An 18,512-nucleotide genomic window follows, 5' to 3' on the forward strand; every position below is an offset into this window, starting at 1 on the left:
TCTTAACTGAGCCCGCCCGTTTCCAGCAGTGCTAAACTATGTGTACCAATGAATATGATTCGTGGAAACCAAATGCATCTACAGCAACGTAGCATAGCACATCTTTGTTTGAAAAGCACCCTTTAGTTCGACGGGTCGTTATTTGGCAGTCACCTCTCAATTCTGGCAGTATAGGCAGTATCAAAAAGAAGAAAATAAATAAGGTACATTTATAAGGTCTCATCTGATGAGCCAAAAAACGTTAACACAAAGTTTCTAGCTTAAAATAAGCTAAGCTAAGGACTTAAAGCATCATTCTTATTACTCTCATACACAGCTAAAGTAATCCCATGGTTTGATAGCATATGGCTTTTCAAACTACACTTTTGTACGAAGGCCAAATTACAAATACCACATTTGAACCTTCTATCATTATTATGAATCCTCATATGTTCTCTTAAGGTCTTTTTTCGAGCGTACGCTTTCGTGCAAACTAAGCATTTGAAGACCCTTTCCCCATTATGTTTGATCATATGTTCATCTAACGACTGTTTTATAAAGAACCCTTGGCCGCATTCCGAGCAAATGTGGTTGCGTTCCATCAAATGCACTTTTTTAATATGAGACGTTAATTTAGATTTTAAAATGAACGATTTCTCGCATATATTGCATTTATATGTAGCTGCCGATATGTTATGTTCATCTGCCATATGTCTGTTTCTCCTATAATAACTAGTAAACTGCTGATTGCAATGTGGACAGTTGGTAGTGTACCTAGCACTAGCATTATGAGTATATTTCTCATGGCAAAGCTTTCTGACTTTAGTGCTGAAAACTTTCTCACAAAAACTGCAATTAAATGTCCCAATTTCATGTGTACGCTGATGATTTCTCAACTTATGCTTGTTTATAAACCCTAAATCACATATTTCACATATATAGTTCCTGTAGTGCCCATTCATATGTTGAAGTAGCATTTTAAACGTCTCATATGTAGAGTTACATAAAGCGCAGTTGAGAATATCCCCGTCTGATAGTTTGAATTCAAGTATATAATCTTTAACTTCTTGATAGAAGTTGATGTCGTGATCCTTAGTCAGATGTTTCTTCAAATTGCTTATTGTGTCCATGTTTGTCTGACAAATGTTACATTTTAAGTCTGTAATGTCCATTTTAATGGACATATTGTTCTTGTCCATTCGTTTGGTTTCAATTAAGTTGTCATGTTTATGTTCCTCGTGTATGTGTGTCCGTAAGTGCGGTAGGTCTCTGTATGTTGTCTTGCAGTAGGCGCAGAGGATTCCTGGAATTGAAATATTTATTTTTAGGTTAGGGACGAACTCGACTGTAATAAGGATTGGCCGCAGAAAGATCTGCACAGAGAGAAGTGGAAGGAGGGTAGGGAGGCCTTTGCCCTGCAGTGGGAAAACCACGGTTCTAAATTGAGTGCTTTGAAGGACGTGTGCTTAGTATGAGTTTTGTTTACATGTTAAAAATAAAACTAACGAGTATACATATGCAGTTTCTTTGCGAAACTTATTTGTAATCATGAGCACAATCACGTGTTTAAATATCGTTCACTAATTACCTGTCACCCTATACACGGTGTAACAAAAGGGGGTATACATATCAAGTGCACGGTTTTTAGATAACGTAACAAACGATACGGGAATGGAATTTTAGTGTGTTTAGCGCTTCTTGATATATACATATGGGTATTTTGTTACACGTTGTATATTATACATACCTGCAATAGTTTTGTTAGCAAACGGGGTGCAGTTGGAGTATTTGAGTAGCGTGTCGATATTCGTTATCATGAATACAATCACGTGTTTAAATATCGTTCACTAATTACCAGTCACCCTACACATCTATACTAATATTATAAAGCTGAAGAGTTTGTTTGTTTGAACGCGCTAATCTCGGGAACTACTGGTCCGATTTAAATAATTCTTTTTGTGTTGGATAGTGCATTTATCGAGGAAGGCTATAGGCTGTAAAACATCACGCTATGACCAATAGGAGCCGAGCAGAGCGGGTGAAACCGCGCGGAAGTAGCTAGTATATTATACATACCTGCAATAGTTTTGTTAGCAAACGGGGTGCAGTTGGAGTATTTGAGTAGTGTGTCGATGTTCGTTCTATGCTTGGTGCTGTCCGTGACGATCTGCGCGGAGGACACCTTCATCTTCATCACCACTTCCTGCTGAAACGCGCGGAGTGAGAGCTTCATCGCACGGGCCTTTGTTTTCATTTCTGTGGAGGTAAATATCCAGCGTGTAACAAATTACCCATATACATCAAGAAGCACTAAAGAATAAAGATTGAATATAACCTCTACAGAAAGCTTCAGCTTAAAATATGTATAAAAAATTGGTACCAAATACTTGGTGTTGCATGCCTCTTGCTTTTATAAATCATACAAACGTGTCACAACACTACAGGGGTCACTCGCTAATTACGAAACGTTTCTTCTGTAAATCTAATCTGCCTACTAGGCGATCAGATTTGCCTAATTTTAATTCGCATTAAATAAAAAAAAAATTGGAAAAATTCATAACTTCGTTCTATGAAAACATGAGTTTAAAAAAAACTTCCCGTATCGTTTGTTATGTTATCTAGAAACCGTGCACTTGATATGTATACCACCTTTTTGTTACACCGTGTATAATAAGTATTTTAGTGTAATAGATATATGTATATGCAACGTCAGCTTTTATCCTCAAAGGGGTAACCAGAGATGCACATTACGGCACGTAATGAGATGTGTTAAATTAATAAGGATACTAAGTTTACCCATGTTACGAGGATGCTCGACTAATTTCAAGCTCTAGCCGGGGCTCATAATTATGAAAAACACGCGCGGTGACGGACGCTTTTTGCTTGTAATTAATGGAGCACCTCAGTAAAATTTTATGAGTAATGGTCGAAATAATTAACTGACATTCGTTTTTAATAATTAACCAACATTAATTTTTTGACAGGAACTCTATAGAACTCTCCTCTTAAGGATTAAGATCATAGGGCGTTGTGATTGGCCGGCTCGAATCAACCAATCAATCAGAGCGCCGATCGCGCTATCGTTTCGATCTCGACAAACGTAAAGCAAACTCGTACTAAGCCCTCAGTTATTACTTTCAGCTGTACAGTAAAAAATCCCTTACTAACCATCTCTAGAGCTATCAAGAAGCAATCTCTTCTTACTCCTTCTCTTGTCGGATCTCTTCTTAATAGTGACATCGTTGAACCCCAGCATCTCTACTAGCTTCTTGTTGTCATCCGCATCTTTGAAGTCATCGAAATCATCTGACATTTCTTCTTTTAATTCTGAAAGTAATTATTATTATTTAATATATGATTAGTACAGTGTGGGAGATCCATGCTTCGGCACGAATGGGCCGGCTCGACCTCGACCGGAGTGATACCGCGGCCAAGCAGAAAACCGGCTTTACTTTGAACAACTGTGTGAGGCGAAAGAGAGTGTCAGACTATAACTAACTTTTTTCTTTGAGACCTTGCCCTACACTAGGATTATCTCCTGTGTCAATTTCACATGTATATCACACCCAAACCCGAAACAACAATAGCTCCGGCGGGGAATCGAACCCGCTACACAGTGCCCGTTACACCCTATCCCTTCTCCTGCTTTGAACTGGGTCTGCAATATATGGTTAAAAAGCCCGTGCGACGGCACGACATTAGATAGGTCTGAAGTTTCTTTGAGACGCGCGCGGAACTCGACGTGCCGACGGACATCAACAGAATAAATGACCAGGATGTTACGTTACTTACCTAGAAAATATATCCCGTTCTCATCATCCAAGTCTAGTAATTCCTCTTTCACTTTAGGACTTGTTTCATCTGAAATGATAGGAGACAAAATAAATATTTTTTTTTTATACTGAAAAGAAGCAATTATTTGTTAAAATTTTTATAAAAAAAAATTCGATGTTCAAATTGGGTAGAAGTTTTGTAGGTTTCAAAAAATTTTCGTTAATTCAGGCTGAGTCGCTGTTTATTGGTGTTGAGTTCGATTCCTGGGTAGTTATGTAGGGGTTCTATTGGTTTTAAGTTCGATTCTTGGGTAAGTAAGGGTTACATTTTTATTTATATCTCAGCATGTCATGGCATGATCTAGAAACTCTAGAAGAGTAATCCAGTCTCATTAGTGTCGCTAAAGCTCTAGAACAGCTGGACTGATTCGACATATTTTGGTCTTGAATTACAGTAGAAGCTCCTTATTCGCGGGGTATGCGTTCCGTAAATATGTCGCGAATACAGAAACCGTGCATATGGAATGGTAATTTGTATGGGGTTATAGGGGATACGTTCCTAGATGACGAAATTAAGAAGCAAATAGTAGATAAAAAAAATGTTTAATTGAACTTTCTGATCATACAGATTGCCTGATGATAATATTATTATCATCAGGTTTAGGTCACACTAGGTTTAGGCAGAAGTCACAATCTAGACGTAGCTGTAATAAGGTCTATTTTATTTTTTTATCCTTCTACTGACGCGTTGACAAAGGATAGCGAATGTATTTTTTTAGGTTACGCACCGATATTTCGATTCGATCCGCGAATAAAGAAATTTAGACCGCGAATATGGGAATTGGGTCGCAATTTTTCAATCCGCGAATAGTGAAACCGCGAATGAAGGAAGCGCGAATAAGGAGCTTCTACTGTATTGGAGAAAGTCCAGGGAAGGTTTAAAAGGTGAGAATAATATGTTTGAGGCGATACAAAGTTTGCCGGGTCAGCTAGTTTTATCATTACGCCTTTTATCCCCAGAGGGCTAGGCAGAGGAGCACATTATGACATGTAATGCCACTGTACAATGTACACCCATTTTTCACAATTTATGTTGTAAGTCCCATATAATAGCCAGGTCAGCTAGTTATAAATATTAATGATATTCAGACAGATATTTAAGTTCATACCTTTAACAGTAAGAGCATTGTATTTAGCCAGTATCTCCTTCTGGCACTCCTGTACTTGGAGCTTGAAGTCGCTGGCATCTCGCAGCCTTGTGATGCAGACCTCACATATACCACAGTTCTCATCTTCCGGATTGAGTTGGACCTGAAACATTAAGTGTGTAGATTGTGAGTAGGTAGGTAGTAGACATTAAGTCCATTATTTGCTGTTATTTGGGTGAAGAGAAATTAATAAATAACATAACAAATATTAAAAGAATATGGTATAAGCCAGTAATTGTGTAGTCACTATCCATAATTGATTAATAAAATTATAACATGCTGAGTCTACATTTAGCATGAAATAAATTATAAGCACTTTGCATAAAATGAATAATATGCACTATTCATAAAATAAATATTTTATTATATTATTCAATTATGGACAGTGGCTACCCATTTCATATTTTTAATGACACTGTTAGACTCCAAATAGAAACTTAATGATAACAAAATAATCCCTGTTACTTATGACTGGATCCAGTATGAACTAGTATTTTTAATTTGATTATAAACAAACTAATTTCTTCTAAATTACTTTATTATATTGACGATATTTTATTGGGTACTAGACAAGCCTTCTAGATACATCGTTAAACAATTAAATATGCATTATAAAAACGATTTGCCTCCCTAATTTGGGTCAAAAATACTGATAAAAATAACAACAGATTAGATTGCTTATAAAACTTGAATTTTACAGAAAATTAAGCGAAGATCAATAGGAACTTGTATGCTACAGTCTTCTCTACTAAAAGGAGGTTTTATATGTTGTATATTTACCTGAATTTCGAAGCATTCTTTTAACATATCCGCGTAAATTTCCGATTTGCCCAATATAGTGTATTGGGTTTTTAAATCCTTATCGGGAGTCCGCACAAGGCAGCAGCGGCAAACTATGCCGTAGGACATTGTTTTAATTACACTGCACACGACTTTTGCACAAATTAATTCTGTAATTTCCACAATAATTCTATTTAGATATATTAGGTATAAACCCCAGGGCTATTATTTTTGATGACATTCATTGAGTCCGACTGAAAGACCTTTTTACTTTACATTTTAAAGCATTTCTTCTAATGCTATCTCTTTTACTCAAATAATATTACTGCTTTGATCTCTTTCTAATGCAGAAATAACGATAACAGCAAAAATAAATTATGTTCTGGAACTCACACAGCTAATGACAGTAGCTGTCACTTCGCGCCACTCATTTTCGGGAAACGGAATGGTTTTTGGTTTTTGATACTACCAATCTTTATTTATTTACTTTTGTTTCACAAAATACGGTTGCTTATTTTAAATAAAACTGTAAATATTAATTAATTTAATTTTATTATAATGACTCAATCATAATAACTTTTTGTTTTGTAAACAATATGTGTTACTTTGGCTGTCTAATAAGTCACCTTTGCCTTCACCAAATTTCTACTAAAAATGAAACAACCAAAAAAAAAGTTACAGAAAATGGCGTAGCTTCGAAGTTGTAGCGTCCTATGACTTTTTCAATTAGATTTTAAGATTTTTATGTGCGAGTGATATAAAATTGTGATTAAACACGATGGAGACTGCAGGGCACAGCAATATGTGTCGGTGTTGTGCTTCCGAAGGTGCGTTCAAAGACATTAAAAGCACATATCATTGGATGGGAGAAGAGGAGATTTACGCCGACATGTTGAAGGATTGTTTCGACATAAACGTAAGTATTTATCCCATACAAACACTTAATACTATGACAAAGCTATCTCAAAAAACGCAGAACATCCATCATTACTTATTTATCATATAAAAAGTGCATTAGAGCAAGTTAACTGGTTTTTTCTTACTAATTTTCGGTCGGCTATTATACCTATCTTTATGTGGTTTATACAGCCAATTCGATTAGCAACTCAAGCGTGTCTCGTTAAATTTGCCGTTTACAATAGCTCTATATCTTTCAACGGCTGTTAAAACAACAATTTTATTCAGTAAATAAGTAAAATCCTTTTGCCCTACGATTGAAACGGTTGCCCTTCCGCGCCCTATCGATTTTCTTCTCAAAGGAGTTTCACTAAAAAGAACGCATGTTGACTTATTAGCTAATTGTTTTATACTCTGTTTAGGAATTACTAAAATAGTACCTAGAAAAAAATAAATAGAATCTAATACAAAAATGTCATACATGTTATGTTTTGTCTTGTATGAGAATTTTGTTTGTAAACATAGTTGTGTATGGGAAACTATTTATGCAAGGTTGCAATATTTTAACATCTATTTTCTTATGACAAAAATATTTAAAGATATTTTCATGTGGCTATCTCATAAGTAATTTCCTAAATTTCTTTGTGTTCAAATGAAATATTATTCTTGACATATAAGTCTATTCATCGATCTCTTTGTATGTCTTTTTACTTGTTCCAAAGTAAAAGTTCCAATGCACAAGAAAGGAACTCCTTGGTTATTCAATTTTAAATAGATTTACACAACACTAATTCGGCCAACAGAGATAAAGAATAAGAATTTTCTTATATGCTAAGGAATAGACACAGAGATGATGACGGAATATGAAAATTAAAAATCTATTTAGTCCGTCAGTTAGCTAATGGAAAATATAACACACATATTTTTTTATCATAATATATAAGAGATAAAACAAATCAAAGTTTAGTTTCTCTGGTAGTCTTTAGTTCCCTAAAAAAGTTAAAAATATGTGCCTAATGTTTTAAAATATATAATCTACAAGATGGACATTAAAATAAAAATTAGTCATCTATCCTATTCTTCCAATACCAAAACAATATATTCAAACATACAACACTGTACCCAGTTATTGTAACCAATTATTGGTTTATTCAAGCTGACCAATCAGAGCACCGAACACACTCTTTTAACCCATTCTTGGTCAAACGTTGATTTCTATAGTATAACGTTTCGACCCTATATTATTAGGTGCTCCCAAACCGGCACAGCGACCAAGAATGGGTTAATCACTTTAAACGTAAAGCAAATTCACACTAAGGCTACTGATAATATTTGTCAACAGCTAAATGTATCGGAGCACGGAGAAGATGGCGGCATATGCGAGGTCTGCATCACGCAGCTGCGCAACGCGATCAACTTCAAGAAGCAAGTGCAACACACGGAGGAACAGTTTAAGAAACATTTGCAGAATAAGACATTGTTTAGACGTGAGTTCTTTAATAAAGCATTTATTTACAACTAAACTATACCAAAAAAGCTTTAAACAGAGAGGAGTGGAAGGAGCGTATGGAAGCCTGTACCCTACAATGGGACGATCATAGCTGAAATCTAAATATAAATCACCTAACAACAAATTATTAGGCAAATAGGGACATGCTACATTAACGCAAAAACTTTGACGCTTTAATATTGAGTTATTTGACCTAAGATATTTGTTATAAAGTATAAGTCGGTAAATGATCAGACGGATCACCTGATGGTAAGCAATCGCCGCCGCCCATGGACACCCGAAACACTAAAGGCGTTACAAGTGCATTGCCGGCTTTTGGGGGTTAGGAATTTAAGGGTTGTTGGGAAATCGGGGATTGGGAAGGGGGGTAATTGGGCCTCCAGTAACCTGAAGCACACACGTTGTTTCACGTCGGTTTTCTGTGATGCTGTGGTATTATTCCGGTCAAGCATGAAGCATGGCTCTCCCAATCTTAATATTGTGTTTTCTATTTGTGCAGCGCATATAGTGAAGGTGGAAGTTGCAGCTGAAGAAGACTCAGAAGAGGGTGACATCATGGGCTCCGGGGATGATGCATTCTCTGGTGCTGGTGAGTTCAAATCACTTATTTACTCATTGTACTGTTATACTTTGTTCACGGTTTTACCAGCGTCAAAAAGGGTCAATTTATCTGAACCAAGAATTAAAATAACTTCGGACGTGCGGAGTAACTAGTGGGTTTACCGGGCCTCCGGCTCGAAGAGAAGGTGTAGGAATGGGGTCGTTTTTAGTCCCGCCAATGAGCACACGTCTTTTTAAATCACATACATTTTTGACAGATACGAATTATAATTAAAAAAATCTCGCTAAATTCTCCCTATGTTTAATCACAAAAAAAAATAGGACCTTATGCATTGCTTGTGCTGAACGCTAAGTTCTCAATAGAGACGATTAGGATATTAGGATACTGCTAGGGAGTGGAATTCTTGGCCCGAGTCTGTTTCCTGATGGGTATAACCTGGCTGTCTTTGAAGCCCGAGTGAATATGTTGCTTATGGACAGACATGCTCCATCGTATGCCGCATCATCACTTACCACCAGGCGAAATAGCGGTCAAACTTGGACCCATTAAACGTAAAAAATATTTTACCTGTTTCTTATTTAACTTATCTTCAATAATATTCCTTCTAGAATTCGAAGTACCAATAAAAACGGAGGACGATGAGCCCAAACCCAAGAAGCGGTCTAAGGCGCCAGCTACATCGACCCGATCTAAGAAGTCCAAATCGGATGATGGCGAACCGTCGACCAAACGTAAGTTTTTATTTATAAGTTTCATTCGTGACTTTGGTCGAGTGTGCACACGCCTTTAGGGATATTTTGATGTTTATATTTATGTTGTTACTTGTGTGTATTTTTTTCGTGTTTCTCATTCATACAGGTTCGGTTTTTTAAGGTTTGAAGATGTGTTCAGTGTTAATGGTTTATATTAAAAAAAGAAACGAAATACTGGGATTTCCTCCTGTATCGTGGGTGCGTTTACAAACATACAAGTTGGTATATACATGATACCCAGACCTGGAACAACACTTTATGGATCACACAAAGAGTGTATATGCAGCCACCTGCTCTATCTACGACATCAACCGTGCATTTAAAATAATGGGTTTAACTTAGTTCTGCAATTTTAAGGCTTTAATAATATTGAAAGAAAGAAATAAAAATAATAAGCCTTAATGTGCATCTCTGCCTACCCCTTCTGGGATAAAAGGCGTGACGATACGATACGAGAAGAAAAATAATTTATTCGTTACCGGCCACGATGCACCAAAATACATACAAACAAAAGTAATAATTATTACCTACAGTATAAATAAACATGAAATAAATTATATTATGCTAAGGTTGAATAACAGAAGCTCAAGATTAAAATTGATTACTACTTGGCATGCTCCTTGCACCCGCTGCTTATTTTCTCTGCACCACCCACAAAGTAAGGAGATGGCGGGACAAACTCGACATCAAAATACAAAGAAAAACATCGATACGACCTTCAAACCTTCAAGAAAAGAGCATACTCCTTTTTAAAAGGACCGGCAACGCTGTGACTCCTCTGGTGTTACGGGTGTCCATGGGCGGCCTGATCGCTTACCATCAGGTGACCCGCCAGCTCGTTTGCCCTCCTATTCCATAAAAAAATCTATGACAAGTATTGGCCGCAAAAAGCTTTAAATAGAGAGAAGTGGAAGGAGGGAGGCCTTTGCCCTGCAGTGGGACGATCATGGCTGAAATCTAAATCTAAATCACCCAATAAGGGTCAGGCAGGCAGAAAACGCCAACGGCATTATGTCCGCCCATGTATTTATGTGCATAAAGCTTTAAATAAATAAAATTAAAGAATTTCAAATGGAAGACTTAAATTCAGATTGACGAAGAATTAAACTAACTACTATTACATTTGATGACGCTAAGAAGGATTATGAAATCTTTTAGAATATTGTTATCAGTGAATTGAGAGTTATATTTGAAGAACAACAGAGAAGGGAAGAAAGAAAGTACATAATATTTATTATGACTACATAGTATAAAACAAAGTCGCCTTCTCTGTCCCTTTGTATGCTTAAATCTTTAAAACTACGCAACGGTTTTTTTTAATAGATAGAATGATTCAAGAGGAAGATTTATATGTATAATACATGCATAATATATCACCATTGCACCCATGTAAAGCTGGGGCGGGTCGCTAGTGGAAATATAAAATAGTTCGTCTGAGCAGATGGCGGTAGTGTCGTTTTAGGACACGTTCAATATGAAATTAATGCTATTTTGCTTTTGAGATATACATATTGTATTTGAAATCTTTATAATGTTGTTTGCACATTCGACCAAATGTTTCACTATTTTAATATGTGTTTAAATAGCTGTTTATACATGAAGCTCTCTCTCTCTGTTTTCTGTCTGAAAATCAAAGCGAGAGAGAGCTACTTAACTTAAATACTAGCGTAGTGCGAACAGGGTATAAGTTCGGTTGTGCGTCGTCTGTCAGTCAGTAACAGAAGAGTTATTATTATTATACTTTAAAAATCATAAGTACTTACTGATACTACAACTGTGCACTTCTCGCACAACTTTCTGCCTCGCACAGCAAAACTGTGGAATGAGCTGTCGTCGGCGGTATTTCCGAACCGATACGACTTTCAAACCTTCAAGAAAAGAGCGTATTCCTTTTTAAAAGGCCGGCAACGCACCTGTGCCTCCTCTGGTGTTGCGGGTGTCCATGGGCGGCGCTGATCGCTTACCATCAGGTGACACGACTGCTCGTTTGAATCCTATTCCATAAAAAAATACTGATTAGGGTATAGTCACTTAGTCACTAGCTCCACTAAATGGACTGACGAATGATTTTTTGATGATATAAAAGTAATAAGTGAATTTAAATTATCATTGTATATTCCTTAATATTATCGGTGTTAAAGATACATTGTTCTTTTTTTATAATAAACAGCTATTTAAACGACATTATTGTCTATTTACTTTTTTAGTATATTATGTAGCGGTATTGCAAAGTTGAGAAGTGTTATAAATCGTATCCAAGGTTGCTAGTAGGGTTTTTATATTTCAGCTTATTGTTTTGTGGGTTCGATTCTCACTTGTTGCTTCTTTAGTGAAGGAAAACACCGTGACGAAAACCTGGACTTATAATTACAAATATATTAGCTTCAAATCGCCAACCCGTCTTGTGCAAGCGTGGTGATTATTGCTCATTTACTCTCCGTGTGAGAGGTATTGGTTTCAAAAGTGCGTGCGTGTGATCCAGCAATTTTTTTTTCAATTAGTTCGAACTGTTTAAAAAATTAGCAGTTTTTCTCAAACAATGATCGACATCAAATTCAAAATTTATTTATTCAATGTTGCATTGTACATCACAAGTAGATACATATTCGGTTGTTATCATAATTTAGTTGACTTCAGTACCCTTAATGCGAGTTTGTTTTATTTTCAATCAAAATTTTAAACGTAAAGCAAACTCATAGTCTGCCTGCAGGGCTGCCGCAGGGCAGGGCCAAATACGTTATTATATTTTAATTACAAGTATCTTAAATACTGTCCAACCCTGTCTGCAAATTTCAACGTTAGGCGTACAATATTTGTGGAATCACTCGAAAGTGGAAGAAAGAAAGGGGTACCTAATTAGGAAGTATTAAGCGATGCAATTTTTAGAAGTGAAATGGTACAAATAAGGTAAGTAACATACATCAACGATAGCAAAATATTGTTTTTTAAACGAATAATCTACTTGGATATCGATGTCAGCGAGTTTTATGCAATTGTCGACCTTCTCAACTATGCAATACTGTATATGTTCGCATGTGTGTTAGTTGTAAGACATTTTGACTACCTACCACTTCTAAACTAAACCTTACGCGATATAAGTTTTTAAACTGACATGATCACTAGTAATATCCTTAAAACTTAAAACCGGATATTTACCATGTTTAATAGTTTTTGTGAGTGTCCGATATTTCGGCACTGTTGCACTCAGTTCATTCATGATCATGGCGCTTGCAACACTGCCGAAATATCGGAAACTCACAAAAACTAATGAACATAGTAAATATCCGGTTTTAAGTTCTAATGATAAAACTTTCGCGAAATATATTTTCTAAACCCTATGCAGATTACTTGAGGATTTAATGTGAATTTTGTCTTATTTTGTATAGAGGGCCTAGTCTTAGTTCCTTTTTACTTGCTCTCTAATTGGTTTGTTAATTTGGAGCAGCCAATCAGTACTTCTACCATCAGTTTGAACCAATAGTATTTGTCCATACTCCGACGACGAGCGACGACGTAAATTTGGCAGTTAGTTAACATTAAATTTGTGTGTCAAATTTTACAACGCCTCTGCCGGTCACGTGTGGAGCTAAAATTATCCACACAAAAAATAAACGTCGTCGCCAGTGACTATCGACAAATATTATTGCCTATGGTAGGGGTAGGGGGTTCAGAGCGCCGAACGTCATATAACTGTCGGTCGGGTTAACGCGAAACAAACTCGCACTTAGGCCCTTAGTCGTCCAGCATAACAACTGACAAACATCTTTAATAGATTTTCGACGTTATTGTTTTTGGAATAAGGTTGAAACACTTTATTAAAGATATTTGCTAGTTCAGTCAACTAGACTACAAAATTTGAACTATTCATGTTAATTCTCTAGTATCTGTGCACTTTAAATTGCCTTCATGGACTAAATTATGATTGCCACCAGTACCCTTAGTTTGAGTTTGCTTTAAGTTTAAAGTAATTGACACGAGAGCGTGTTCGGCGCTCTGATTGGTTGGTCTATTCGAGGCGGCCAATCAGAACGCCGAACGCGGTCACGATTTGATTACTTTAAACGTAAAGCAAACTCGTTAACTAACTAAAATTTATGACTTAAATATATACTTCGACGATTAAAAGGAAATAGGGTATAAATGCCAAAAATGACATCGTAGAGCCATGAGAGTAAGCGCATTCGAAAGAGCGGAAAATTTTACGTAGGATAGCATAATAAACTAATTTTTGACCAAAATGTCGCTTATACCCTATTTCCTTTTAACCGTCGAAATGTACTACATCATCATTGTGATTTCTACTGATATATTTAGGATTCTTTTATATTTTTATAATAATTATCGTGAGACATACTAAATTAACTAAAAACAACGGTTTCCTCACGTCCACGTTTAAAAACGACGTTACGTACGTTGCCGCGTCCGCGCACGCTGCTCATGATGATGAGTCCCTCTGTGACTCGAAACTAGTAGAGCTTTTTTCAATATTTTTAGTTAAGATTATTCTATTCTTAAGGTTATACTTACTGGAGCTCAAAAAGCCGCCCATTTGTACCATGCCCGTTTAAAATACACAATTTTTCTTTTAATAATTACGATAAATATCGTCTTGTTTCGATTTTTCGTTCGATTATTTTAGCCTATAACGAATAATAATTTTACTTTAGCTAATTCGATTCTCTGACTCTTCCTCTGTCATTTAGGTATTTTTATTTTGTATTTAGTGCTCATTTAAATGTGCTTCAGTAGAATTTATGTAAAATACGTATTCTTTAAACATGTTGTGTGACATCATAATTCGTCATTATAATGCAAACGTTAAAGAGATAGGCAATTAATCCACTCGTACTCCGTCATTACGTCTATTACTGTCTTTCTTAAAAATATTATTTGTGCAGATAAATCATGTATAAACTATCACATAAACCCTTCTTTTCTCTCGATCTACGTAGTCACCAAAATAAAACTACTCCGAAAATAAACCAATATAAAATAACTTAAAACAGAACACTTCTAAAAACCACTGACATAACAGAAAACGAGACGAATACTTTTCGTCAAGTGACCCAATCTCGTGAGCAATGCACGCCCGTACCGTCCAGAAGATTTACCTATTGTAAGAAGACATAGAATGGCCGAAGATAATTAGATGTGCTCGTTTGTTGTAGGAATGGACGAGGACGGGCCCAAACGCAGGAAAAGGAAAAAGAATTCCGACGAAAGTGCTACCCCAGAGCGCGTAGAACACAGAGTCAACCTAACCGCCATTCTACAATACTCCAACGCTAGCCCCTTCCGCGACAAAACCATTCGCGGCTTCTCCTGCCTTTACTGCGCCAAAGCATTCCCCGACATCCAATCACTCCGCGAACACACCGCCCAACAATCCGAGAAAGACAAAATCAACACCATTATCGACTATAAACTCAGTTACAACCCCATCAAGGTCGATATTACAAACCTCCACTGCACAGTCTGCAATCTAGAAATGAGAGACCTCAACGATCTGAAGGATCATCTGGTAGCTGTACATAATAAGACTATTTACAAACACATTAAGGATATTATACTCCCGTTCCGATTAGAAGATGGACATAATTTTACCTGTGTTATTTGTTCTGTGGTCCACATATCGTTTAAAAACCTCTACCATCACATGAGTAGCCATTATAGGAATTACTGCTGTAAGAAATGCGGGGCTGGCTACATTACGATAGCAGCGTTAAGGAAACACGGAAAGACTCACGCACAGGGCATATTTCCCTGCGATTTCTGCGATAAGTCCTATACGTCGATGACGAAGAAACGAAACCACGAGAAGGGTGTTCACACGGGCGGCTGGCTCCGGAACAAATGTCCGCATTGTCCAGAAGTTTTCGTCAGTTACTACGACAGAAGTGAACATTTGGTCAAAGTTCACAATCAAACGCCTATAATATACCCCTGTAACGCATGCAATAAGACTTATAAGAAGAAATTTGAATTGAACAGGCATATAAAGCATCACCATTTGCAGCAGAGGAGTTACCTATGCGACAAGTGTAATGCCAAGTTCTTTTCTAAGAGAGGCCTTTCGGATCACCTGTCTAGGCATTCGGGAGGTGTGGTCTGCTCATGTGACGTGTGTGGCAAAACGTTTTCGAGGACCCGTACTCTAAAAGAACATCTGAAAATACACGAAGACGACAAACGGTTTCAATGTGAGATTTGTCATAAGACCTTCATGCAGAAGTGTAGTTTGAAGAGTCATGTGAGACTGCATCAGGATGACTTGGATATATTTAAGGAGTTTGATGATGTTAAGCATCTGATAGACAATAGGGAGCTGACGCTGAAGCAGATAGCCGCTGAGAGTAAGATTAAGGCTCAAGCGGAGAAGGCGAAAGAAGAAAGAGAGTTTGAATAGTGTTTAGCTAACGTTGGCCCTATGACCGCTACGTCACTCAGACTTGTCTTTAGCCCCAAATTCCGAATTTATATGAAGGTTATATATAATTTCTTTAAAGAAAATGTGAGGAAAGCAGTTTACTTCATATAATTTAGTATCTATAGTCACAAAATTCACAATGATGACTATCGTTTTTGCGCCCACTAGATGGCGTTGATGTAGCTTTTGATCCTCTTTGTCCAATCACCTGAATGTTCAATAGTTTAATACTAGCAAATTCTCTATTGGGCTAGAGACCTTATTACGCAATAGGTGATGCACGTCGAGAATTCATACTCATTAAAACAAAATAATGCAACTTTGTGCAAATGCAGCATTGATCGTATACCCCTATGGTAGACAGATGACCTGACATATATCGCAGACAGACGCTGAATGCAGGTCGCTTCTACCGACCGATCTGGAAGGGGGAATCATTAGGGGAGGCCTATGTGAGGCAATGGACATTTTGTATCTGAAAACTATAATTAAATTAAACTTAAAATCATAATCTCGAAAAGGCCGGCAACGCACTCGTAACGCCTCTGGCGTTTCGGGTGTCCATTGCCGGCGCCAACTGCTTACCATCAGGTGATCCGTCTGCTCGTTTACCGGCTTATACCATAAAAAACTGCAACATTGTTCTCCTGGGTACATTTTAATCTCGTTTATAAGTGACTGTGGCGGTCATAAGGCAAAGGACTTTCTAGAAATAAAGACATTACCGACGTTACTGTTCTAACATCGTATTGTATATAAACAAATTGTGAGTGCATATTTTATAGAACAATTCTCTTGGTGGAATTGTGTTTGAGAATGGTTATAATAACTATACATGTGTACTGGGTTATTGAAGATTTTAAATACGTCTTCTGGGTGTGAAAGTTTTGGGTGATTGTAGACTTTTTGTTAGACTTTGATTGAGTGCTCTTCTGTGTTACTGTAAAGCAAGAGCTTCTGGCCTCAATTCCTAGGTCAGTTACATTAGTATGAGTTTGCTTTACGTTTAAAGTGATCAAGACGAGCGCGCGTTCGCTCTGATTGGTTTGTTTATTCGATCAGGCCAGGCAATCAGAGCGCCGAACGCGCTCTCGTTTAGTTTTCGTTCAAAGTAAAGCAAACTCGTACTAAGAGTACTGATTGGTTGGTTTATTCCAGCCGGCCAATCAGAGCGCCGAACGCACTCTCGTTTTGATTGCTTTAAACGTAAAGAAAACTCATACAAGGCTTGTGATACTTAATGTTTTTATTGGATTGAATAAATATTCTGTTTCGAAATCTTTACTAAATCCCCAATCTCATGTATAAACTCGAAACTTTTAGAGCGAAATTTTAGAATTAAATAAGTGAATTAAATGATTTTTGAACTTATAAAGCTTTGAGTACTGGTTGGAAACCAAGATAAATAAATGCTTTTAAGCTTATCCTGTAATAAATTGTCGACTCTACAGCATACTTTCACACCCTGAAAGCTACTTAAATTTTTCAATAACCCTGTATGTGGTCCGAACATTTATATCCTAAAGACCTGTTTCACGATATCTAATAGAGTTGCTCTTAGCGTAACTGACTCATTTAGTATGGGAAATACGTCAAAATATTCGTCAATTAGAATACTAGAGACTGCCTCACTCAAAGACATTTAATGATTACTTAAACTATTCCTTAGTAACTATTTTGTTCCGAAAACAATAGGGATGATGACGGGGTATGAACATTTAAAAATCTATAAAATATTGGACACGTATTTTTTTATTTTGTCATATAAGATAACAATACTTAGATAAAACGAATCGAAACTTTCAAAGTGGGAGCAAATACGTAATTTCTACGTATAAAACGTACCTAAAAGTGACGTCGCACAATATTTCAAATTAATATGTCTTCGAAAGTATTTGTTTCCGTAGGAAAATAAGAAATAATTGTCTAACATTTTAAAATAATAAATTTAAAATACATAAAGAAGGACATTAAAATGAAAATTAGTCATCTACCCTATTGCTAAGGACTTGGTTAAGTAATCATTAAATGTCTCTGAGTACGGCGGTTAAACAGATATTGTGAAACGGGTCCTAAAGCGAAACCATGTATCATGTGAACTAATGAAAGGCATATAAAGACAAATGCATTATATTTTTAGTTGTTAATAAATATTATATTATGTATACCTAATGATATTTCTGTCGTTTTATTTTACACTATACCTACGTATAAATAAGGTCTCTTTTTGAGTACCTGTGAGGTTCTGAACCTGTAGAAATAACTCTTATATCAGATACCTTACCAAATTAAGTATTTATTTTGAACTAACTAAATTAATCGATGGTATTCTGAATGAACGGGATAATCTAGTGCCCCTGCCAAGTCAAGCTAAAAAATGGCACGGCCGTACGCCATCCTTTTCTCGAAGCCTCTATTATAACAGATCTTTTTACGTAACATAGCGTAGTTACGTATTTAGCTAGACAAATATAAAATAATCAAAGCACCTGTATCGTTTGGAGCTGCAGACGAATTAATTAACGAGTTGTCTAGCTTCCAAGCAGAAGTAGGAACGCAGTTGTTAGTCAGTACGAGTCTGACACTCCCTCTCACCTCGCCCAATGCGGGAAAAGTCATTAGGA

The 18,512-nt window shown here is 36.6% G+C and overlaps 2 protein-coding genes across 9 annotated transcripts in view; one reads left to right on the forward strand and one right to left on the reverse strand.

The window, feature by feature from the left end:
* Positions 1-222: 222 nt before the first annotated feature.
* LOC118278827 (zinc finger imprinted 3-like) lies at positions 223-5,993 on the reverse strand. Its single transcript, XM_050703567.1, has 6 exons — positions 5,741-5,993; positions 4,922-5,063; positions 3,772-3,840; positions 3,148-3,306; positions 2,056-2,235; positions 223-1,282 (listed from the first exon to the last, which is right to left on the reverse strand). The coding sequence occupies exons 1-6, from the start codon at positions 5,867-5,869 to the stop codon at positions 276-278; spliced, it is 1,686 nt and encodes a 561-aa protein (XP_050559524.1). The 5' UTR covers positions 5,870-5,993; the 3' UTR covers positions 223-275.
* A 221-nt stretch (positions 5,994-6,214) lies between these two features.
* Positions 6,215-18,512, forward strand: part of LOC118278826 (zinc finger protein 723) — a 33,613-nt gene continuing 21,315 nt past the window's right edge. Inside the window, exons 1-5 of one of the 8 annotated variants that reach the window (XM_050703555.1) lie at positions 6,394-6,656; positions 7,980-8,124; positions 8,647-8,736; positions 9,318-9,440; positions 14,630-17,682. In XM_050703555.1, coding sequence (XP_050559512.1) covers positions 6,519-6,656; positions 7,980-8,124; positions 8,647-8,736; positions 9,318-9,440; positions 14,630-15,867 — 1,734 coding nt within the window. In that variant the 5' untranslated portion in view covers positions 6,394-6,518 and the 3' untranslated portion in view covers positions 15,868-17,682. Of the gene's footprint in view, positions 6,657-7,979; positions 8,125-8,646; positions 8,737-9,317; positions 9,441-14,629; positions 17,683-18,512 lie in introns of those variants that run through there. The other 7 variants (XM_050703560.1, XM_050703558.1, XM_050703556.1 and 4 more) reach the window with 7 other exon arrangements.

This window comes from Spodoptera frugiperda, chromosome 24, assembly GCF_023101765.2.
Source record: "Spodoptera frugiperda isolate SF20-4 chromosome 24, AGI-APGP_CSIRO_Sfru_2.0, whole genome shotgun sequence".
Taxonomy (NCBI): Eukaryota; Metazoa; Arthropoda; class Insecta; order Lepidoptera; family Noctuidae; genus Spodoptera; species Spodoptera frugiperda.

Bases quoted from the DNA above. Each gene is read 5' to 3' on its own strand.
- LOC118278827 (XM_050703567.1), bottom strand. From the start codon at position 5,869: ATGTCCTACGGCATAGTTTGCCGCTGCTGCCTTGTGCGGACTCCCGAT. The intron at 2,236-3,147 runs GTTAGTAAGGGA...TTACCTCCACAG, and splicing joins TCTTGATAGCTCTAGAGATG to AAATGAAAACAAAGGCCCGT. The intron at 1,283-2,055 runs GTATGTATAATA...TTTCAATTCCAG, and splicing joins TGCTAACAAAACTATTGCAG to GAATCCTCTGCGCCTACTGC.